This window comes from Bemisia tabaci, chromosome 2, assembly GCF_918797505.1.
Source record: "Bemisia tabaci chromosome 2, PGI_BMITA_v3".
Classification (NCBI taxonomy): domain Eukaryota; kingdom Metazoa; phylum Arthropoda; class Insecta; order Hemiptera; family Aleyrodidae; genus Bemisia; species Bemisia tabaci.
Window position 1 is genome coordinate 42,867,347 of NC_092794.1, and position 25,093 is coordinate 42,892,439.

At 37.6% G+C, this 25,093-nt stretch overlaps 1 protein-coding gene across 1 annotated transcript in view; it reads right to left on the reverse strand.

Annotated features, from left to right (window-relative positions):
- Positions 1-210: 210 nt before the first annotated feature.
- The window catches only part of Gdh (glutamate dehydrogenase, mitochondrial), a 52,257-nt gene continuing 27,374 nt past the window's right edge, over positions 211-25,093 (reverse strand). The window contains exons 3-9 of the mRNA XM_019055761.2: positions 16,948-17,034; positions 16,008-16,195; positions 15,267-15,383; positions 7,108-7,269; positions 6,516-6,720; positions 5,559-5,713; positions 211-4,847 (exon numbers count right to left, since the gene is read on the reverse strand). Of these exons, the coding sequence (XP_018911306.1) occupies positions 4,731-4,847; positions 5,559-5,713; positions 6,516-6,720; positions 7,108-7,269; positions 15,267-15,383; positions 16,008-16,195; positions 16,948-17,034 (1,031 nt within the window). The 3' untranslated portion in view covers positions 211-4,730. The remainder of the gene's footprint in view (positions 4,848-5,558; positions 5,714-6,515; positions 6,721-7,107; positions 7,270-15,266; positions 15,384-16,007; positions 16,196-16,947; positions 17,035-25,093) is intronic.

Below are 25,093 nucleotides of genomic sequence, written 5' to 3' on the forward strand. Positions count from 1 at the left end.
CTAGTGTTTGCTTCCCCCTTTTTTCTACAGTTAGAGTCACACAATTATTAAAACTAAACAAACGAGAATCCTGAAACTCTTCTTTAGTTGTCCATGAGTCAACTGCCTGATAAGAAAATTTTTAAACTTTCTAAGCAGACTTCCTCCAAAAAGTGCGTCTTGTCTGTACAGCAGGAATAGGCAATGAAAGAGTAAGACATAGAAAAGAAATCAATTCAAAAGGATCAATATATTTAGCAAAAATGAGGATACAGTTAAATTATACGTTTGTTTGAGGACAGTCGGAGCGCTGCTCCAGGAAGTATTTCTTGATGAGGATCAATCTGTCCCTCTGTAAACGGTTTCATTTTTAAGACCTGTCACACAGAGAGTTCTAAAAGTTACATGGTTCATACTAAATTCCTTGAAACTGACACAACACAAAACCATTGAATTTCATTACTTAACACACAAACAATTCTCTGACAAATTCAAAACGGTTTTCACAATTTCATCTTTCCAAAGTTTTATAGATTTTCAACTCTATGGCACTTGTCCTTCTGCAATATGTGATACTCATTATTCATAAAATGAAAATGCACGCTAAGTATTTAACGATAAGAAAATTGAGCGAATCGCTAACATGATTAAAAATAAAAAAGCAAAAAATATATTTGCCGACAACATTCCAACAAGTAGAATAAGCTGTGCAAAAATAAAAAGAGGTAGATCAGGAAAAAGGCGTTTGTAAGAAAATCAATCATCCAAACAAAATACTGATTACAAAGCGTTGTGAGATAAAGCAGTGAATTTCTGGCTGGGGACTGGAATGTTGAAGAATTTGCAACTTAAAATATTGATAATTTGCAAATTATACCAAATCTAACTGGTTTTAAAAATAATCTAAAATGCATTGGAGCAACTCTCTATAAGGGACTGGGAGCATGTTTATCATGACCCAACGCTTATCCGCATCAATCCGATCTGCGGGTTGGTGGTTTAAAGTTTTTATTTTTTGCAAGCAAATCAAGACCTTTAAAGATAGAGAGAAAAAATGGTGAAAATTTACGAGATAGAAATGATGGGAGGCGTTAGGATGTTTGATACTCTTTCACAGACGCGGAACCCTATTAGATATATGCAGGCTGATTATTGAAATTGATAAACAAAGACAAAGTGAAAGTGGAACAATCCTATTGGTTAAAATGGGTAGTTTCGATAGGCCTGTGGGCAAAAATGATGGAAAAATGGGATCACTCCATTTTTCCTTTATCCTCTCTGTCTATGACTTTGTTTATCAATTTCAAAAATCAGCCCGCTGCACTGCAATGTTGAAAGCAAAACTGATGAGACTCTTGTTTGAAAGAAACATCTTTTCATAGTTATTGCTTTCTTGTACGTTGCTTCTTGCAATAGATGATTGACTGCTCGTGGCAATCTTCCTTGAAGCCCTGTCTTTATTTTACAAGTTTTCCTACTAAAGCAGTCGTTGATTTTACAATTCCCTATGAATGAAGGTTTCTTACGACAAAATGTTACTAAATTTGACTAAGAGTAGACAAGTGTTGAAATGAATCCTTAAGGGTACTAAAAGGTAGATTTTCGATGATTTGCTAGAGTTCATGTCAAATGAGTTGGTTGACTTTGAAAAGGAGGCAAGAGAATATTCATATTGGTTTTGCTTTCTGCATCATTTAAGATTAGAAATGAAGACCACAGATTTTCATCCCGTTTTATAACTTGGTATTGACATTGACAGAACTAAAATACAATCTAGCAAAATTGTTAGGTTATAACTTCAGATGTGAGGAACACACTTTTCAGGGGTATCATTGACAATTTTTATTTTTTGGTGATGTTCGGTTAGTTTGTAGCACATGATAAAATAATGGTCCTAGATAATATTAAATGAAAAACTAACGAGAACATAGTTAAAAAGAATATGACTTACAGACCGGATAATTATTTCTGAACAAGAGAAACAAAAGGTAGATACAAGCTGAATTATCTTGGACCTTCTCCCTGACAGGTATAGACCGGATTACATTACGTCACTTAAAACAATACAAAAAAGACAGTGGCAATGTATCAAAACTTCAGCAAAAAAACAGATTCATATCTATCTTTTTTTTGGACAATCCATAATGTTGATATACAAGAGCCGAGTGTCGATCAATCTAATGGGGGAAAAAATTAAAAATGAGAGCTAAAAGAAGAAAAGGAAGAGAAAAAAAGAATTTAGGGGGTTAAAGTCAATTGTAAATCCTTTCGAATATTCAAGTTGACAATCGTGTATTAGATTAATTCAAAAGATTAGTAGTTTATTTTTGTGCTGTTCGTCAATATTTCTGAAAATTAGCTGACTAATTTGTAAAACAAATTCACTTGGTTTGGTGCAGGTGACATGTGAGAAGGATAGTAATATGTTGGCAAGTTATTACATATCTTTGAAGCAAACAATAAGTTAACCCTAGTCTGCCTGAGCCTCTGAACCAACGAGAAAGCCTGAGCGGGGTCACTTTGACCCCAGCTGAAAATCAACTAGTTAGCTATGTTTTTTTTTTTTTTCATGTTTTTAGTTAATATCAGTGCAATAACCTTACAGGCCTTAACCATAAAGCATATCTAAGTTTTAAAAAACACGGCGCAGGGTATGCAACCATTTTATCATACACGTGTTGCCATGTTGTCCTCAGCATGAGAAAAAAAAAATCATAGGGCTACTAAATACTGAAAACGAAAAAAATCTGAAAAATTTTGCTTGTTTTATAAGTTTCTGAAAAAAATTAAAAAGAGGAAAATGAATACACCTTCAAAGTAAGCTTTTGTGATGATAAATGGTGAAATATATGTTTTAAGGATATCTGACCCCGCTCAGGCTTTCTAGGGGTACTCGTGAATTTTTTGATCTCTCATGCACATTTTTTTTTTTTTTTTTTCCCCCTCAAAATCGTGTTCCTAGATGTTTTTGTAGAGCTATTTGTGAAGGACAAAAAATTTCGTGCATACCACAAGAAATGGCAAAGAGTTGAAACTCCCGTGGGGTCAATCTGACCCCACTCAGGCAGACTAGGGTTAATAACTGGATTCAAAGGGCATAGAATCCAGAAGAGCAAACCTCCACAGCTGAGGAAATTGAAATTATAATGAATGGCATTGACAAGCCACTAAGTTTAAATACTTGCGTTAAGTTCCACCTACAAACTGAACCGCACTACTTTGAAAATATTGGCAAAGATTTTCCATTATTTATAGAAGCATAGATAAAAGCAAAAACAAACATCCGCACACATAAACACAAGTCAAAAATTCATTAATAAAGCTTAAGGAAAATATACAAGAGAAAAAACAATAAGGAATAACAAAAAAGCATATTCATGGAGGAACTCAACATATCACATTACAAAGTGATGTTGAAATACTTCTCAATAAGAATTTTGAGTCTTCTTTTAGGACTCTTCACCTGATGCTGATGTCCAGCAGCAGGTTTTCAAAAACTTGCACCATTTCAAACATTTGTTTCTTAATTATTTCTATAGGTGAAGCAAACAAGCAAAGTAGAGAGGATTTCATCAGAGTTTCCAACTCTCGATGACATGTAGAATATGATAATACTGTTAGATGACTAAACTCCAAAATCAAGTTTTGGAATTAAAAAGTTTTAAATGTTTGCACTTCTTCGAGATTTGTGAAGGAAAAACATATCAACAATATGGCTTGGAATTTTTATCAGACAATTAAAGAGAAATAGAAAAAAATCAGAGAAAATTTCAGGAGATTATATGGATCTGTTTATCCTACAAAATACAAAGAATGCGTCAACATTTTGAAATCCGCCATCTTCTTGAAGTTCAGCCATTGCACTGCTCTCATTCTAAAAATTTGGTAAGATATCACACTTACTGTCCTCTGCCTGCTTCTTCACACTACAATAAAGATACTAAGGTGGCTAAACATATGAGAGCTTACTCTACAACATTTTAATTCATTATTCAATATGTACCTCAAAACAGAGTGATACATTATACGCAGATTGAAATAATTTCTATCATAATAATCAACTAGGAAAAAGCACGAGAATTAAACTTTCCTCTTTCTAAATAAAAAAAAAAAAAAAAAAACTTTAGAAGTTTTGGACACCCAATCACGAATTATATGAAATAAACATAAAAGAAACAGAGTAACATAGGTAATATTAAAAAAAAAAAATTCGTGAAAAGTGATTACGATTCCGTTTGCCCATATTATGAAAGGAAAAACTATTGAGTGGATGCAATAAACGAGAAAAGAAAAGGCATCATCTCAGAGTTTATGGCTGGTTATCCTTGAGTTGAAAATGGATAAAATAACTTACAACTCTACATCTGAAAAAGTTTTGAGCAAGATTTTTAAAATGAAACTTAGACAAAACCGTTGAAAATGCCATTCTAAATCAGATAAAACAGATCATTTGTGATGTAAAAAGGACAAAAATTGAGCTTGAAATTTTGTAAACAAAAGCGGCTCACATGGTTCTTAAAATTTGATTCTTTTAGTACGGTTATAAATGGATCCACAAGAGGTAAGATCAAATATCATTTTTGCAATGGTTTGCCTCAGTTTAATGGGACATTGCACGCGAATAAACATTTCAGATGCAAATGGGAAGCATCATTCAAATTATGTACCCTTATTAATTTCAAAGAAAAAGTCGATAACATGAAAACTAAATGCAATCAATTTCAGATAAATCCAGACAAATTTTAACAATTTTAAAACGCTAAGCCAGCCTCTTTGTAAGTTGTGAATATCTTTTCAATTGAATTGACGTAGGCGGCAGTTCGAAGATCCAGGCCCAAGTTATACTTCATGGCAGTTTTCATGATTGCCTGGAAAAAAAATAGAGACATTGATTATTGACCGTTCATGCAAATAAAAATGAGAGAAAAACTGTAGGATTTTGAAACATAGTTGTGAGGTCAAGCACATCTTTCACACAACTGAGCAAGGTATGTAAAATCAACGGGCAGCATCTCATGAAACTTTTACTGATTGATTGATTGATTTTTTTTTTCGTTCTATGCAGAATATTCTGCAAAAATCACAAATAAACATTAACTCAGTTTTCTTTAAAAAAAAAGTAGAAGGAAATTTTTTTTTTTTTAAACTTAGCGATCAAAATGTGTGTTTTTTTTTACTTTCACTATCAATTTGGTCATTTGGTACTATATCAGTAAATTTACCATCATCTAAAAACATTTATCTAAACAGCATCTACATTGGCTCGATAAGCCAGAGTATTGTTGACATCTTTGTCTCAAACCCAAGGATATGGCACTGAAAGCGCATAAGTCTACTGCACAAGTAGGTGATTGACATTGGCAGAACGATCCGTCAATAAAATTCGATCTCTTCTCTGACATTCTTATGCCGCCTTTGGTAGCTGACTTGAGCACCAGACTTGGGTACCTCAGGAGCGGCACTTTAAGAGGTTCTTGATACCCACTCTTTTTCCTTGTAGAATAAGTTATAACATGAGATCAAAATGCTGATAGAAATATATTTAGAACCAAAATCATGGGACAAAAATTTTATCTTACCCTAGCTGATCGTTCCATTGTGTAATCCAGCCCTGAATGAACAATATCTTTTTCTGATGCACCGGAGATTCTTTTCTGGAATGATTCTGACGGCGTGACAGGGATGCGTCCACCAACACGTCCAAACCTGCGTTCCAGTGACTCTTGTACTGACTCTGTTGACAAAACAAAAAATAGAGACTGCTATAGAAACAAATTTGTTGAAAATATGGAAGAAAAACTAAAAGGAATAGCATAATATTGAATATATTTTATCATTATATTAATATTTTGATAAAATAGTAATGATTCTCAACATAAGTACTGGTTTTTTTTTTTCAATTGGCCATTTTGATAGTGTTGGAAGCAGCTGAGAGTTCTTCAAAATTGAGGTAAGTAAAACGAAGGTATACGCTCACTTATTCAAGAGCACAAAACTGAAAAAACGGTCAGTTATGTTGATTCCGTTTCAGTCTTGGGGGGTTTGAAATGGGTAACCGATGCTGTAATATTTAATTTTTATTGGTTCGCTCGTGCCTCTGGCAAATCCCAAGCTATAATCGGACCAATAAGAATCAAATATGACAGAATCAGCAACCTTTTTCCAGCTTCCTGCCAAGACTAGAATAAAACCATCACAACTGATTGAGAGCCTTTAGTCCATTTTGGATGCTTGAGTAGGGGAAAAATACATTTTCACTGACAACCGCAGCATTGTGTGAGAATATCTCTTTTGATGCTCACAAATGATCCCAGCTCAAGCTAATGTGTGACAAGGGAATGCACATCTGTGACTAAATCAAGTCTCAGTTTTGCACAAGATATTGATTCAAACCCGACAACGGATAATTAAATTTGTAATAAACAGTAACTACTAAAAAAATTGATAAGGAGAAAAAATGCTACCATGTGTTGAAATGATCGTAAATGTTGTGATCAAAGAAAGAATATAAAATTACTATTGGATATAATGCATACCAAGTAGATGGTAGTTGGATTCCCTTTCATACTTAAATGTCAAGCGACCGTAAGAGACATGGTTCAAATTTTTGAGCCATTCAAAGAAAGAAACAGTCACACCACCAGCATTCATATACAGATCAGGAATCACTAAGATATTGCGGTCTTGAAGGATTTTGTCAGCAGCAGGTGTAGTAGGTCCATTGGCAGCTTCTCCGACAATCTACAAAAAATAATTAGTTTAAGTGACTCATAATTATAACTTACTACTGTCATTACGTCCAGAGACAAGAAAAAAATTTCTTTCCTAGCTTTGTTAATACTTTCGAGTAGCTCTCCTCTCATCTTTTTCTTCATTTTTATGGAGGTTTTTCAGAGAAAGAATAGCAAGCCGACTGGAAGAAATCTATGAATTAGCGGGCTATGACTTTGTTGGACAATTTACTCCTGAGAAAAGTTCTTTGTACCTGTCTTCTCTAACATCTCTCACAAAACTTATTCTGTGCATTCTTAAATATTTGTCAAGTGCACTTGGATAGCAGAGTAGATTAAGCTTGGAAGTTTGATTTTTTAAATCTATTAGCTTGAGAAAAAAATAAGATGGAATTACCTTGCATTGGAATCTGGAGGCATTTTCTTTGGTGATCACTTTTTCTATGGCAGCAGGGATAAAGATGTCACACGGCTCAAACATGAGATTTTCTCCTGTGTACGGTTGGGCACCAGGGAAACCTACAATTGTTCCATTTTCTTGGTGATAGTCCTCTAGTTGCTAAAAATAAACAAAAATTCTAGGTTTAGAGAACATTAACGATGCAGGGAAGAAGTAACTCAAATTGAAACAAGGAAAATTTTGTGTGATTATCGTAGACACCAATGGACCAAAATTTGAGGTAAAAATTTCGGCACCACAAGATACATCATCTCATCAAAAGTTTATGGAAAATTCAGTTGACTAATTAATGATGGAATGGAATTACTATTGAAGCCCATTTTGAATTGATGAACACGAAATGCACTAATTTATGGTGTCTAGAATTCTAACTATGCTCATTCCCTGATTTTCCGGAGCTCATTCCCTCACCGAATGAGGCTCATTTCCCAGATGAGAAACAAAAGTTTTCTCCCACTTCCCTGGGATTTTCTTGGGAAAAACCACATAAATCTCCCGTGTTCCATTGATGAATATCAAATTTTTTATAATCAAAGATGCAAAGATTTTTTTATTTTATTAATATGGCTGAATTATGGTGTAACTTCTATGACACAAGTAACCATGACATCTAAAACAAGTAGCAAAAGCTACCTGCTGAGGGGGCGCCGCCCCCCCAGACCCCCCCTTTCAAATTATATATGTGAGACTTTGAGTATCATAGAAGTCGTGCGGCGACATGCCGAATGAAATGCCACAATTAAAATTATTGGATCAGATGATGAGCTGATAAAAGCCTTACCTAGTAATTTGGGAACATTTCTGACACAGTTTGGTTGCTTTAACTATCACTTTGATTTGCGAAATTCAAATCGTTTTCACTTCGTATGTAGTTAAATTTGATTTTGACTGACTTAGTTTCTGATGGATTCAAACTCATAATATACATTTAGGTTCCAGGGAAAGAAAAATGCAGATGAGCTACACTTCACATGAATATATTTTGATTAAAAATAAATAATCCGAAGAAGTGATGGAATAAATGATAATTGTTTACTAAAGTAAATACTATACCTAGGATTCATAGGAATTTTAAATAAAATCCCACCCATCACTAAAATAACCCATATGTATATACTCGTGGTGCCTGCTCTCGGCTCGATTTCGCCGAATGGAATTCTTTATCATCGCGGTTGTCCTTGTTGCGTGCAGGAGGAAATGAAGGCGCACTCGCAGTAGCAAGAAGCAGACGCGCCAGGTTGCTTGCGACGCGTGAATGTAGCTTAACCTCCACAGATTAACAAACCGTCGAGCAGCCACGCGAAAAGTCCTATACCTACATAGAGAAAAAAAGGAGGTATTTGCATCTTGAGGTTTGTTTACCCTGTGACGTAGGTCTGTACAACCTGGCCAGCGAAATCCGAAATTCGAACTATGAAAAATTGACCATAATTTCCGATTTTCCGAGGTGTAAAATACACAACTCAGCAGGAGAAAGAAAGAAAAATTGATTCGATATTTCTGGAGATAAATGTATGGATACGGACGATATATCAACGTTGAAATATCGATACAATATTTTGGTCTAAAATATCGATAGTCTGGTGGCGCGGAGCGTCTTTGGGAGGGGAGGGGGAGGGGGGGGGGGGGGGGTTGGGCGCGTAGACGATAGAATATCGCACCCGAACTGAGCCTTAAGGTTCGAAACGCTGATCAATGTTCCCACAAAAATGACGCGGCGTGACTGTAAGAGGAGGAAGGGGGGAGGGAGGGCCCCCTTCGGCCCTGAGCAGACCGACGAAAGTAATAAAAAGCGAGAGTAATAAAAACAAAAAACTCAAGTTTACACGTGCAGAGCTCGAGGCATTGGAGCCAAATTGGTCTGTTTGTTATTTAGGGATAGTGTCCTAGCCTAAGTTTATTTAAAAAACAATTAAATAAGAGGAAGGATTTCAACCCTGAAAAATGTCTCCGGGACCACGACAGCCTGTGACCCCAGGGTCACAGGCTGTCGTCGTCGTCGTGTCGTGAGATCGTCAGTTTTGGTGAGCACGGTTACAGAGATGGACCATTTTTTTTAGGGAGCAAACAAATCAAAATTTTGAGCCTTAAGTTGGTCGCAACCATATCCGGAAGTCGTTACAGTGACATTTTTGTGCAACATGCTTCTGTGGAAAGTGCAATACTTAATGAATACTTTTGACAAATCGTGTTTTTTCCGGTTTGCGCTTCAAACGTGATTTATTTGTGGAGTGTAATACGTTCCTTTTTGAATTGAAAAACTCGTCAGATGCATTAGATAATCGAGTACAGCATCTCTCTCTCATTTCTTAACGCAGGGGGCGGCAAATTTTGCATTTTTTTAAAATGTAGGTTTAAAAAAAATCGGATTCAGAAAAAAAAAATTACAAACGAGAAAGCATCTTTCGGTGACACAAGAGACAGCACCTTTAATTAGTCGAGTTAAGAGAGAAACTAAACAGCCAATTTGGCATGGAGCGGTGCAGCAGTGATGATGAGGACTTGAGATAGAAAGGAGAAGCCCTCAGCGCGGCGCACGGTGAATCGAGTCAATGAGAGAGGTCGGAAAAAATTTGGGAACTTAAAACGCTCATAACTCCGTTTATACAAGAATCTAATGTTCTGCAAGCTGTTCCACTGGTTTTCTCGTGATATTTTCTTCCAGTATCACCCCTTGAACTTTAAAATGTAACGAAATAAACATCAACATTTGCAGTTCTTGTCAAAAATTTCATGTCCGACCCCTCTAATTGACTCAATCCACTGTGCGGCGGTCGGCGTGAAACGCATAGCGCCTACAAGACTGTAGGAATACTTCACGCATTGCGCCAAACACAGTGCGGTCAGCGCGGCGCGGCGGCGGAAGTTAAAATTATTAAACCACATTTATGTTTGTTCTTGCATAATTTTTACCTTCATTTCTTACAAATGGAAGGCCTTGTTCACACATATGTAGATAGGTTTACGGAACTTAACTTTCACGCAAAGTTCCGTGCGAACTTTTGCTAGTAGTGAGGGGCATAGTGTCCTTTCTTTTAATTTTTCTTGTTTTGCCGGTTGAAAATGCGGGTGTGATCCCTGCGAAACGTCCCGGGTTTCTTATTATATTTTATGTGTTTCTTTTTATTATTTGCGTCCTTAGTCCCGTTTTAAGTTGTTTCTCTGTTACTGTTTCGGGCCGATTAAGTTGTTTTTTATTGATGTTTCGAAACGAATGAGAAGGGGGCGGCAAAATACAGGTGGCCCATAGGCAGCAAGTAGGTAAATCCGGCCCATGGGCGGCAAGTAGGTGAATCCGGCCCTGTTTTTTAAATGAATTTTGAGTCAAATTTACGTGAGAAATTGATTTACCAAGATTATTTTTCTTAATTAAAATTAACTTTCCTTTTAATACAGTTTTTACGTAAATACATTTGTTCGTAATTTCCAATACTTTTTACGAAATTTTTATGTTAATTTAATTGTTATGTAAATTTGACTTCCTTTTCCGACTTTTTTCTTTTTTCGCGTTTTTCTGTGATTTTTAACAATTTTAGACTTTCTTTCCTTACTCTAGTAAGGATCTAGTCGTCAGAATCTATCCTGAACGACAACTTACATTCATGGAAAATAAAGCTTTAAATGTTTCTGACCATTTTTTACCATCCAAACTCATTAGAACACATTGTACAGGTATATGAAAAATTTGAAGAGCATCGCTGTCAAAAGCTAAGTTCTCCTTCAATTTAGCTCTTTTTGTATGGTCTACAGGTAAGGACAAAACTAACTGTTTTTGCTAAATGCGTACTGTTTTTTATTCATAAAATTTGAAAGTCTCAATGAAAGCAAAGCTATGTCCAATCACAGCTAGGTATTTTTATTTTGAGACTGCACATCCCAATTTCTCCCACTTTTTCAGCCGAACTATTTTTTTTTTTGGGCTAGATTTTGGTTGGTGCAGTAATGCTGATGGTTATTTTTACGAGGGCTGTCCCAAAAGAAACCGGACTTCTGTCATAGAAGGCGAACCGAGCGTCGTAATGAAGTTTTCTTGGGCTTGTTTGAAAGCTGATAAGCTACTGAAGATGCTTGTTTTTACAGAATGCAAACATTGGTCTTGGTAAGGAAACTACACGCTCTGGAATAAAGGAAAGTCAAACTCGAGTTGCGATTTTTGTCTTTATTTCAAGAAAAATTTAGATACAACTTTAAAAAAACCCAGGTTTTAAGTTAAAAACTTCGTTGCAATCTTATTCAAATGCTTAAAAATAAGGAAATCAACATTTTAAGCAGCTTACCAAGTCATCACCTATCCCCTTCAAAATACTCGCCAACTTTGTCGATGCATTTTTGCCACCGTTTCTTCAATTGGGAGAAACACTGTTGGAAATCCTCGGGTTTGAATGATCGCAATTCCTTCAAGGTGTTCTCTTGAATTTCCGGAATGGTTTGAAAACGTCGACCTTTCAAGGTAGATTTAAGTCGTGAAGAAAAAATCACACGGAGCCAGGTCAGGTGAATAGAGGGGATGAGGGAGGACACTCATGGCATTCTTTGCACAAAATTCGCGAATTTGGAGGGATGCTTGGGCAGGTGCGTTATCGTGATGCAGAAACCAGGAATTCTCTCTCCAAAGCTCGGGCCTTTTTCTGCGGACATATTCGCGTAATCGTCTCAGAACACCATTGTAATATTCTCGGTTGACGGTTTCACCTTGAAGGAATTGCGATCATTCAAACCTGCGGATTTTCAACAGTGTTTCTCCCGATTGAAGAAACGGTGGCAAAAATGCATCGACAAAGCTGGCGAGTATTTTGAAGGGGATAGGTGATGACTTGGTAAGCTGCTTAAAATGTTGATTTCCTTATTTTTAAGCACTTGAATAAGAGAGCAACGAAGTTTTTAACTTAAAACCTGGTTTTTTTTTTTTAAGTTGTATCTAAATTTTTCTTGAAATAAAGACAAAAATCCAAACTCGCGTTTGACTTTCCTTTATTCCAAAGCGTGTAGTTTCCTTACCAAGACCAATGTTTGCATTCTGTAAAAACAAGCATCTTCAGTAGCTTATCAGCTGTCAAACAAGCCCAAGAAAACTTCATTACGACGCTCTGTTCGCCTTCTATGACAAAAGTCCGGTTTCTTTTGGGACAGCCCTCGTAGAAGACTATGATGGTGAAACCTAAATTTTCCAATGATATTTTATCAGCATAGTAAACTCAACCACGACTTCAATCATAAATAATTCCATTTAGCGAAATCAAGCTGAAAGGCACAAGTAAGGGTTCATGAAAGTTGAAGTCATAGCTCAACATTATAGGGTAGGTTCAAGTAACTTTTAACGTGTTTTAGACTTTTTTTCTTACCGTAGACCCTGAAAAACCACTTAAATTCAAGGAAAATAAAGCCTTAAATGTTCATACCCATTTTTAAATGTCAGAACTCACTAGACCACATTATATTCATGATAAATTTGAAGAATATCGCTGTGAAAAGTTGAGTTTTCCGTAGATTTAGCACTTTCCGTATGGTCTTTAAGGTAATGACAAAAAGTGCTAAATTGAAGGAGAACTCAACTTTTGACAGCGATATTCTTTAAATTCATCATGAATATAATGTGGTCAAGTGAGTTCCGACAGTTAAAAAATGGTTTAAAAATTGAAAACTTTTAGTTCGATGAATTGAAGTTGTCCCTTAGGGTCCATTAGCGCTAAGGAAAAAAATTCTAAAACTTGTTTGAACCAACCCTATAATATTCTCCCACAGGATTCACTTTCAGACAGTAATAATTAATCAACATAAACATCAACCATTACTGATAAATCATCGAAGATCCTATTGGGCGAAATTCAGCCAAAAAGCACCAGTTTGGAGTCTTGACATTTTGGCCACCATTGGTTGCTTATTTACGCTATTAAACTGTGACTCGATGATAAAGAATGCCATAGGGTGACATTCAGCCGAAAGGCACCTGTGTGGGTTCTTTACATTATGGTCACAGTTGATTGCTAAAAGCTACCAAACCATGGCTAAATGATCAGAAATTCCATTTGGCGACTCATGTTAACACTCTTTGAACATCTGAGGTATGAGTTCTGGAAATTTTGGCTATACTTGGTTGCTAAACGCTACTTAACAGTAAATGTTCAACAGTGACTTGATGATAAAGAATGCCATAGGGCGACATTCCGCCGAAAGGCACCTGTGTGGGTTCTTTACATTATAGTCACAGTTGATTGCTAAAAGCTACCAAACCATGGCTAAATGATCAGAAATTCCATTTAGCGACACATGTTAACACTCTTTGAACATCTGAGGTATGAGTTCTGGAAATTTTGGCTATACTTGGTTGCTAAACGCTACTTAACAGTAAATGTTCAACAGTGACTTGATGATAAAGAATGCCATAGGGCGACATTCCGCCGAAAGGCACCTGTGTGGGTTCTTTACATTATAGTCACAGTTGATTGCTAAAAGCTACCAAACCATGGCTAAATGATCAGAAATTCCATTTGGCGACACATGTTAACACTCTTTGAACATCTGAGGTATGAGTTCTGGAAATTTTGGCTATACTTGGTTGCTAAACGCTACTTAACAGTAAATGTTCAACAGTGACTTGATGATAAAGAATGCCATAGGGCGACATTCCGCCGAAAGGCACCTGTGTGGGTTCTTTACATTATGGTCACAGTTGATTGCTAAACGCTACCAAACCATAGCTAAATGATCAGAAATTCCATTTGGCGACACAAGTTAACACTCTTTGAACATCTGAGGTATGAGTTCTGGAAATTTTGGCTATACTTGGTTGCTAAACGCTACTTAACAGTAAATGTTCAACAGTGACTTGATGATAAAGAATGCCATAGGGCGACATTCCGCCGAAAGGCACCTGTGTGGGTTCTTTACATTATGGTCACAGTTGATTGCTAAACGCTACCAAACCATAGCTAAATGATCAGAAATTCCATTTGGCGACACAAGTTAACACTCTTTGAACATCTGAGGTATGAGTTCTGAAAATTTTGGCTATACTTGGTTGCTGAACGCTATTGAACAGCGAATGTTCAACGGTGACTTGATGATAAAGAATGCCATAGGGCGACATTCCGCCGAAAGGCACCTGTGTGGGTTCTTTACATTATGGTCACAGTTGATTGCTAAACGCTACCAAACCATGGCTAAATGATCAGAAATTCCATTTGGCATAATGGAGATGTTGCATGTGTGAGGAATTTGCGATTTGACTGTTGAATCTTGTGTAAAAAGTCACGAGAAACACGATGGTGCCACTGGTTTTCTCTGAAATCATCTCCCAAGCTCAAAAAAAAGCACTCAAGTTGAGGCCAAAATGGAGGGAATATCCCACCCTACCCTGAGAGTCAAAGCCGAGATCAAGACCTATTCTCCATGCAAATATAGGGAGCTAATACTTTGACAGGGCTACCAATTTATCTGGGGACTCCAAAACTGAATACACGGCAACCCTGCTAATGTATTTGCTCCCTATCTTTGCATGGAGAGTTTGTCTTCATGTAGACGTGGACTCTCAGGGTAGGGTGGGATATCCCCTCCATTTTGGCCTCAACTTGAGAGGTTTTTTTGAGCATGGAAGATGATTTCAGAGAAAACCAGTGGCACCATTGTGTTCCTCGCGAACTTTTATACAAGAATCAACAGTCAAATTGCAAATTCCTCGCACATGTAACATCTCCATTGGGCCAAAATGCACCGATATCAATACCTCATATGTTACTGGGTTCCTCGAAAATTCTCCTCTTGGACTTAGCCTAAAAGTGTGGACACTTTTTAGCCTCCGGCGAAACCTAGAGTCTATACGGCTTCGCCGCACGACTAAAAAGGTGTCCACATATTATTTTACATACCTTTCGGGCCGGAGGGGCTAGTAGCCTGATTGTTGAAACTTTAACTAGCTTTGTCCGAAGGATAAGACAAGACATAGTCCTATCTGCGCTGTGTAATATATAGGTTTTTGATTCTTGATGTGCTGACATTAATTTCAACAATCAGGCTGCAGTTAGACAGAATTGGACTTCCGTGAAGGTATTACCTAAATCATATTCATGACAACAGACTGTGATAACATCTTAGTTTACCTTAGGATCTATTCCCTCGGAATTATAGATGGAGCCATCTCTTTCAATCACTCCGATGCAAACTGCACCTGCTCTGTGAAGGTATCGCATTGTATGAAGACCAACATTACCAAAACCCTGGAAAAAGAAAACAACAAATTAGCAGTCATTAAAACATTTCACTTCCTTTAAAAAATGTAATGAAGAGCTGGATTTTTCAGGATTTAACTAACATTAGATTACTGTCAGATAGTTCAGATCTTTTCATTTGACCTATACAGCAGAATATAATAGGTCGCACCTCAGTTCATTTGAGGATGGTATGGACTGGATTTTGCAATAAGGAACTACAATATCTGGCTCATTGGTAAAAACACTTATGTGCATAGGAAAACTAATGGTATAAATGTTGCTCCTAAATTGAGCCAGAAATTTTAGTTCCTAATTGCAAAATACAGTCTGCATAAAGGGGTGTAAAATAAGTTGGTCAATGTTAGAGCATAAAGATTTTAACCTGCTAGAACAATGCAAGGTTAACAAGGACAGTTCGTTTTGCCGCATGTAAACAAATGTTTTACTGAGTTGAGTATGCTGAGTCATAAGAAGGAAAGTAATAATTTTTTTTGGAGAAATTTCCCAAATCTGTTCAACCATGCAAAATAACTGTCTTCAGCTCTTGTAAGACATTGCAACCCTGACTTACGCCCTTACGCAAAAACTTTGATTCAGTTAATTCTATCCCTTACGACAAAAATTTCAAACCTGCACGATGAAAGTCTTGCCACCCCAACCAGGAGTTGTTCCAATCATGCTCATGTAATTTGCTTCCATTATGAAATTTTCTAATCCGTGAAAGACACCTCGGCCAGTAGCGGATATTCTACCATGAATACCACCTTGGTTGATAGGTTTCCCAGTTACACAAGCGTGGGCGTTGATGTCCAAGTGTCCTGAAATCATATTTCATCTGATAAAATCGATGAATCTATTGAACCTAATTTAAAATTCTGGGTTTTAAGCTTAACTAGAGCCTCACTCTCTGCAACTCAACCGATGATATTATCCACAAAGGTAATGAAAAAAGAATACGGATTAATTTTACCTGGGCTCAATATATTTTGCACTTCACTAACACGTGTAAAGCTTCGAAAAGATTTAATAATAACACAATTGACTTGGATCTGCTTTTGGTTTAAAGTTTTTCAACATTCACAAATTTAACGACTCATCTAAGGGCTTGGAGGACAAAGCGTATACAAGCAGTTTTTAAAAAATTGAGATATTAATGATTTCAAGTAAAACTAGTCTTAATGTATGTTCTGTGAAGAATTCGCTTCCAAGTTCCTATTTTTAACCATCAAAAAGTCAATTTGAACTTTCGTTCCCCCAAAAGTAATCTTGAAATTTCAAACACATATTTCGTGAAATAGCAAAAACTGCACTTATGCGCCTTGTCCTCCAAGCCCCTCATTTGTCCTCTCAAAGCTTCGAAAAATATTAGTTCTGAATTTCGTTGTTAATATTTTACGTGACTCAAAAGTTCATAACGCAATTTTCTGAAAAATAAATAAATAAATAAATGAAATAAAAAAATAAAAAAAAAAAAAAAAAAAAAAAAAAAAAAAAAAAAAAAAAAAACTAACATAAGCTCCCTGTTCAAGCGAAGACTGAACAAAGTGTACTTGCCTCTTGAAAAACTTACCAATGGTTTTGGCGTAAGTATCGGCAATCCAGGACATTTCTCTTTCTCCTGTGCCCATGTCAGGAGCTGGTACATCCACACCGGGACCTTAAAAAAAAGCAGAGAATAATCTTATAGTTGGCTCTACTTGTTCCAGAGGTACTTCCATGGTAAAACTTGAGTTACACTACATTACCAACTTGTGAATAAAAACCTGATAAACTCTGTTAACAGAGCAGAGAGATGGACCTAAGAAGTAAAACTGTACGGGCAATATTTGCAGGGTGAATTTTGAAGGAAAAACCATAAAAAAACCTAGGCGTACCGTGAAAATACCTCGAGGAACCGGTAAATCGGGGATAAAGCTAAGTGATAAAATTTTGGTTTTCGACTGGTCGCCTGGCTTGTCACTTTTGGACAGGTCAAAGAGAAAAAACATACAAATAAAGGTTAAAGTGTACTGAGGAGGGGGGGGGGGGAGGGGGACTTTAAAAACTTCCTTCTTAAAATTCGTCAAAATGTACCCTGTTTTATCTCCTGAAAGGATTAATTTATACAGAGAACTTGAAGAGGTCAACTTTTAAAGAACAGGAGTAGGGGAGGGGGAGAGATCCCTGCCCTCCCCGAACGACACCCAAATTTCATACCCAAGTAGCATTGTCATCTACTTTCTAGGTGGCGCTCATCAAGAAAATGTTTACTTCCTAGATAGAACACTTTTCTTGAAAGAAAATAGGTATAAAGTAGATCTAGAAAATTGACACAAGAAAATAGAAAGAAAATACATTTTTTCCTTGCATTTTCTTGAAAGAAAACATTAAAAAATTGGCTGGAAAATTATTCTACTTTCAATAAATTTTCTATCTTTTTTCCAAATGGGAAGTTGACAGAAAGTAGACCTATGAAATAGATCTATTTTCTTTGGTCAGACTTTTGACTCGCAATGTTTCTTCTTTCTGTTTTCTGGGTAACCCTCATTTTCTTTGTTTTTTCTAGAAATTTTCTTAATATTTTTTTCTTCTAGAAAAAAATTCTATTTTGCTACTTGGGTAGTATATCATAGGAATGTAAATTTTGGCATTTGCGAAGACCCCGGACTCGGGTTTCGTAAACACACCAACACACCCGCACTCACGCACGCAATATTGACCCTGACACATTGACGCGGAGATTTCAGGGCTGCGGAATATTCCCGACGTATTGTCGCTGCGGATCCTACGGTATGGTGACGTCACTCGAACCTGCTCGCGCCACGAGCCGCCGCGGCGCGGCGCGTACTCGTGCAATTAGGAGACGGTCTGTGCTTAATTTGTGACGCTTGTCGATGAACAGACGAGACCGGTCCACAAAGCTGACGCGACAGCGAAGAGAGCAGTAAGTGCATTTCTGTATGAGCCACGATTAGCACATGTTTTTATGTCTCTCGAGGTTCATTCCAGCATGCACTTACTGCTCTCTTCGCTATTAAGGCAGAAAGAGGCAGCCAAGTTTTCAAACTTTGCGCAAGTCACGTCACACTGGTTTCAGATGTTTTGTTCCAGTCTCGTTTGAAAAGAACTCGAACCGCCCCAGGCTCCGAACATGTTCTGGAAATATTTACGCGCGAAACCGATGGCGATTTCCAGCGCCGAATCTGCCGTCCATTCGCTGCCGGTGTTTTTTCAAACTTTTAAGTTTTCAACGGGGCGAATTCATTGCCGGCATTAGAAACTCGGAGGCAAAAGGACACCTCGGAAAAGGGGTCTAGGCGACACTAAACCACCCTGTTTTGAAGCATTTGGGAGGGGGGGGGGGGTGATTGGGACTCCCCAGCTCCAAAGGGAAGTTCGGGGGATATCTCTGCACTGGAGAGAAAACACATTGGATCTAAAGTCCAGACTCTTGAAAACATTGACGAGAAAAAATAATCTTGTTTCAATCAGATTTAAGCTTAAATCAAACGGAAATCCGCTCAAATTAAGAGGCTTGGTTCTTGATTTAAGCTTAAATCTGATTGAATCAAGAGTATTTTTTCTTGTCGATGTTTTTAAGAGTCTGGAATCTAGATCCAATGTGTTTTTTCCAAGGTGGCGTTGGAGGGGGACCAAGGAGCCTCCTCCGGAAAACGTTTAAAAATTGAGTTGTCTCAGGAGCAATTTTGAGCTGTTTTTATTGACAAATTAACCGAATCAAAATGTAAGAGGTGACAAAATAATGTCACACACTAATTTCTCAAAATCCTTCACATTTCTTGAGAAGGGCTGAGTAAATATCGGGGGGAGGAAGGCAGAACCCCATTCTTACTTTCGACCATAAAAACGCGAAAATTCAATAACTGGCGCGACTGTGAGGAACGAAGTTAAAGAAAATTAATTTGGGCCATTCGAAAATTTGACATCTTCTTTCTACCCCTCGCAACACAAGCAATGGGATTTCCTCTTTTTTGACGTCAGAAATCGGTAAAGAGCATATGATTGTCCTCGACGCCTGATTACCACCTCTTTCAAACTATGAACATTGTTACCATTGTATTGGAGGGGGGAGGAGAAATGTTTTTTTGGTAAATTTTTCTGTGAGGGAGCTATAATTCGGCGGTAACCTAACCGCAAAAAGTCATATTTTGAATAAAAAAAAAAGACGAGCTTGGATCATCCCGTATCTTGAGCTTTGAAACAAGTCTGAAAAGTAATCAAGTATCTCCGTTTCCAAGAAAGTATTCTAATAAGTGTCTTACATTTAATTGAAACGGCAATTACTTTGTTTGTCACTTCAGGTGCTCGGTTTTTCTTATCAAGCTTGATATGCTTTCGCGCACACGATAAGGGTTCATTCATATTATTCGTGGCCTACTTTTTTAACCGTCTATAACATAGATTCCTACCAATCAGTGCGCACGAGTCCTGAGATCTATGCTGCCGCGCTAAGGAAGAACGACGTATGAGCCATCAGGCGTTGCCACATTACCTCTGATAAAACACGAATTTCCTGGTAAACTCATGAATATTTCTCTTCCAATTTTTCAGAGAATTTTGTTCGTATTTTGATCTAAAGTTCCTGAAAATTTAAAGGAAAGATAGACATAATTTTCCTCGAGAATGAGCATTTTATGAAAGGAAATTTGGCAACTCTTCAAAGTTCATACGGGGTTCTTCCTTAGAACGGCAGTATGGGACGATTCTTAGCGATCATTGACACGACTTGCCACTGATCCAAAACTTCCCTGTGGACTCAAGGAGAATCTTTCTATAAGTACAAGTGTTGACAAGCATTGGAGACAAATCTTCTCTTAAGGGCCATGAAGCCAATAGGAGCTGCCATGCTGAAGAACAATAAGAAAAAAATATTAAATTTGCCGTCAAGAGATACTTTTCCGTGAATCAAGTATAATGCTGCTTCATTTAAGCTACTCGTATCCTTGTCCCAATTATTTTTATTCTTGTCCCTAGCAAAATTCAGCTTGAATCGAGATAAAACTCTTGGCGATAAATTTAATAGACATCATGCTTGACCGACCATGTTTATGTCAGTGAAAAACTTCTATTCGTAAAAGCATTCTTAAGCCATATTCTCCCCATGAAACCTTTACTTTTGAGGTAAGGTATGTATGGATTTTTTTCTTGTTTTCAGGTACGCAGTTGAGATTAAATTATGAACGAAAATCTTTAGAAAAATTTTTCCTGATTTTTCCAGGTTATTATGGTTTTCCAACCTTTTCAACCATACGATCAGTACTTTATCGCTAATATTTTTTGATTTTATACCTCACGGAGCTCACAGCAAGATTCGATTCTGAAGAATGAGCTGAGAATATCAAGGCGTTGCTTTTTGTCAATCTACATTTTACGTGTTCCGACTTCGGTGACTTCGTAGATCCAAAATAAAATGATTCAGCAGTTTTTTCAGCGTCAAAATAGTCGATGACAGGATTTTAACGAGGCCGAAATTAGAGTAGCTCTCTCGAAGACGGCAACAGCAGACGTCATAATTTTTGTCCTTTCTAATTTTATTTAACCCCTTAGTTTTTGTAAAAAAAGAAGATGGGTAATCGTGATTTTGAAAGGGTTGAAAGAACTAATTTTTGCGCGCATGCTGAGGGCAACATCATGTGAAACTTTCGAATGGAATTCCGATCACTTATTATACGGCTTCAATTAATCAATTTCTGGCGCCGTTCTTTATTTTCCCGCTTGACTCAACAGCCCTCATGGGTAAAAACGATCACTCATGATTGTCACATTACGATTGGATGTGGTGTCATGACATCCCCTCCTTTCCGCATACGCAGACCCGTTGCATAATACGTTCAAAAGCAAATAAAAATGTTGTTAATTGCTACCTAAGGGCTCTGATTTTAAGGAGCTCATTCTCTGACAAGAGACTGAAGTTTTCTCCCACTTCCCCGAGAATTTCCTACGAAAAACCATATAAATCTGAGGATTTCCAGATGAAAATGTCAAATTTTCTTCATCTTGCAGATGATTCAACAGCGCACATGCAAGTTTTTAATTCCAAAAGCGTTCTTGATGTATATATATTATCTGACCAATAAAAGCTTCTCTATTATTATGAAAATTTGGAGATTCATATATGTCATTCAGGAGGTCAATAAAGGCTCAGGAGGCGGCTCAGGTGCAATTACATAAACTCCAATAAAATTAGGTACTGAATTTTTTTGCAAAATTTGAAACGAAAATTTCGAACGAATTTTGAAAACGAAATCGCAAGAGACCTTGAACGATAGACGAAAAGGTTTTCGGGAACAGATTCCCTTATTTTCCCTAAAATGTTTTATTCCCTGATGAATATCGGTTCTTCCTGGTCTTAGACGCCATAAAAGGGAGATTTCTCTGAGACAGAAGAAGCAGGACTGACATGAATCCAAGGAATCACCATTTATTGCGGTCTTCGGGTAGACATTATTTCAGAGTGTTTCCATTTTCGTTTCTTTATGATGCTTCCTTGCATTGTCCGCTGTCTACAAAACCACAATAGAGTGGTCTTGAGACTTGATTATACGTTATCTGATTGATGCTTGATGCGCGAAATGAGCTTACGTGCTAAACACTGCTGCAAGAACAGAGCGCATTTAAGTATTCCTCTGGTGAAAATTTATATCCTCTTTAAATTATTAATCTTTCGAGGATTCAGAGGGAAACTCGAAACCTTCGGAAAACATCCTTCGAGCTCCGACAGTTGGACTACATTTTGCAATTCGAAACTACGATTTCTGGCTCCGTTTAGAAAAAAACGTACGCACCATTAGTTTCCCTATGTACATACGTGTTTTTTACGGATGAGCCAGAAATTGTATAGTTCTTCACAGTAAAATGCAGTCTTATCTACAAGAAAATTCGTCAGCTGTATTATTGCTTCTGACTAGCCATAAATTATGACTAAGGGGCCATCCATAAATTACGTAACGCTCTAGGGGGGGAGGGTGGGGGGGGGGGGGTTCGAGGAGAGTGTTACGCCATTTTGTTTTTACGTGTTAAAGGATCGGGAACTACGTTACAAAAGCGTTACGAGGAGGAGAGGGGGGAGGTCAAAAATGCAGAAAAAGTGCGTTACGTGATACGTGGACGGACCCTAATTCCGACTAGCAGGCCTGTTCGAGACGATTTTAATGCCGATTCTCTTTTTCTATGACTGAGTCCGAGAGATTTATGAGTATTAACGCATGAATGAATCAGTTGTCTTCAAATGAGAACAAGTAAGTTTTCAGAAAAGCCCTAGTTATTACAAACCTTTATATGCAGGCACGCTAGAGCTTATACTAAAATTGACTTGTTTCAATGGGAAAAAACTGATTCAAATATCATAGATATCATACTTAATTTCGTGGGGAAAGCAGTGCTCTTCTACAGGGTTGCCCTAGAATTTAGAAAATTTCCGCACGTTTCTTTGATTGTTCCGTCATCAGGGCCGGATTTACCTATATTTGCCGCCCCCATCTTATTCGTTTTGAAACATCAATAAAAACCGTCAAATGAACATGCAGGAGGGAGAGGGACGCATAAGACGCGTTTACTCGTGTTGGATACATTTTTTGCGGAGGCTCTGTCAACACTGCTAGCAAAAATTCACAGAACTTGGCGCGACAGTTAAGTTCCGTAAACCTGTCTCTATGTGGACAATGCCTTCCATTAATAAGAAATGAACGGAAAAAAATTGTGAAAGAATAATCATAAATGTGGTTCAATAATTTTAACTTTCTCCGCCGCGCCGTGCTGATCGCACACTGTTGGGCGCAATGCGTGAAGAATTCCTACACTCTTGTAGGCGCTATGCCTTTCACGCCGACCGCTGCTGAACGCACTGTGTTTGACGCAATGCGTGAAGTATTCATGCAGTCTTGTAGGCGCTATGCGTTACACGGCGACCGCTGCTGACCGCACTGTGTTTGACGCTATGCGTGAAGTATTCATGCAGTCTTGTAGGCGCTAATAGTGTTACATGCCGACCGCCGCGTCGAGGGCCTCTCCTTTTCATCTCAAGTCCTCGTCATCATTGCTCTCTGCGCCGCGCCGCTCCAGGCCAAATTGCGTGTTTGGTTTCTCTCTCAACTAAACTGATGAAAGGGCAGCCAACCTTCTGACACAAAAATGTCACTGACAAAATTCAGATTCCAATGTCAGACCAAAACGGCCAAGAATGTTCATAAATGAGCGTTCTGGCCAAATTGCGTGTTTGGCTTCTCTCATGACTCGACTAATTAAAGATGCTGTCTTTTGTATCACCGCAAAACGAAAAAATTAGAAATTACGATACTCACAGGAAATGCAAGATTTTGTCGCCTTTTCCCATTTACAATTTTATTTTTATACCTACATTTAAAAAAAAAAAATTGCAAAATTAGCCGCCCCCTAAATTTGTCGCCATGGGCCGCGGCCCATGTGGCCGCCCTCTTAATCCGGCCATGTCCGTCACATCACATTTTGATGGAATTCCCTGACATTTGATGATATGCTAGATGGTTAAGAAGACGTAATTTGAAGTGGCTTTCAAGCCTTTGCTGTTCAAGACGTCAAACCCAGTCCAAAAAGCAAAGAGAGGTGATCTGACAATTCTTCCGCGACATTCCCAAGTTTTCTCTGACTTTAAAATTTCTTGACATTTCCCGGTTTTCCCAGCGTTCCCTGGCTGTGGCAATCCTGTCCCCAGCGTACATAGATACATGCAGAAAACGCCGGTGGGAACGTGTTAATTCGCACGTCCCGTCCACTCACTCAAATCAAAGCAGGTGAATTATTATAAAAATCTCAACAATTATCTGAAAGCGTGAAACGAACTTCAAAGCACTTAAAAAGCAGAGGTAGCATTTAGTCTTATCATGCCCGGTAGCGGTTTACTTCCATTTCCTTGTAAAGCGTTCCGTATCTCAGATGCAACTCGACAATATTAATCTATTAGGTGTTGGGACTTTTTTTTCGCACAAGCCGCAAAGGAAATTCGATGATAAGGTTTTGAGCTTCGGTGTATTATAATCGGATGTTCCAATTTTTAATCAATCGTACTTCATTCAAGTTTCCCGACGACCCACGTTGTCCAATCGGGCCGATACTACGAGAGAATAATATACTAATACTTCATGATGCAAATGAATTGAAGTACCTCTGGCATGACTATGTAGTTATTGACTATTATTTAATGCCATCTCCTTTTTCCTCAAAGGTTGAAAAGAGTATTTCCTTTTTCCACACAGAGTGCCAAGTACCCTAAGATTAAAATATCCTACGATCATATCCTAACTTTCAACGGTTTTAGACCTAACACTGGTTTTCACGAGACAAATAATAGAAAGTATGTGGGTGCCATTTGAAAATTTACGAGTTGGTGGCTACTTTCCTCGAGGAATTTTACTAATTTTCGAGGCATATTTGACTATTCTAATACTTTTCACCCTGTTTTACATTTATAAGGTCTATACAATGAGAAAAATCATAACTTAATGTTACAAATATGACTATCATTGGTTATGAGTGACAATAGTAATATGGAACACCACTATACGTCACTATTCGTAACCACTACTTTTGATTCCCCCCCCCTTTTTTTTTCTCTCTCTCTTTCTTTCTTTCTTCACCTGTAAAACTTTTTGAATTTATGCGCTCCACTAAACTCAAAATTTAATCTTTCCCCTCAACTCTTTTGAATTTTTTCTGATGTAACCTTAAATTACATGTAAATA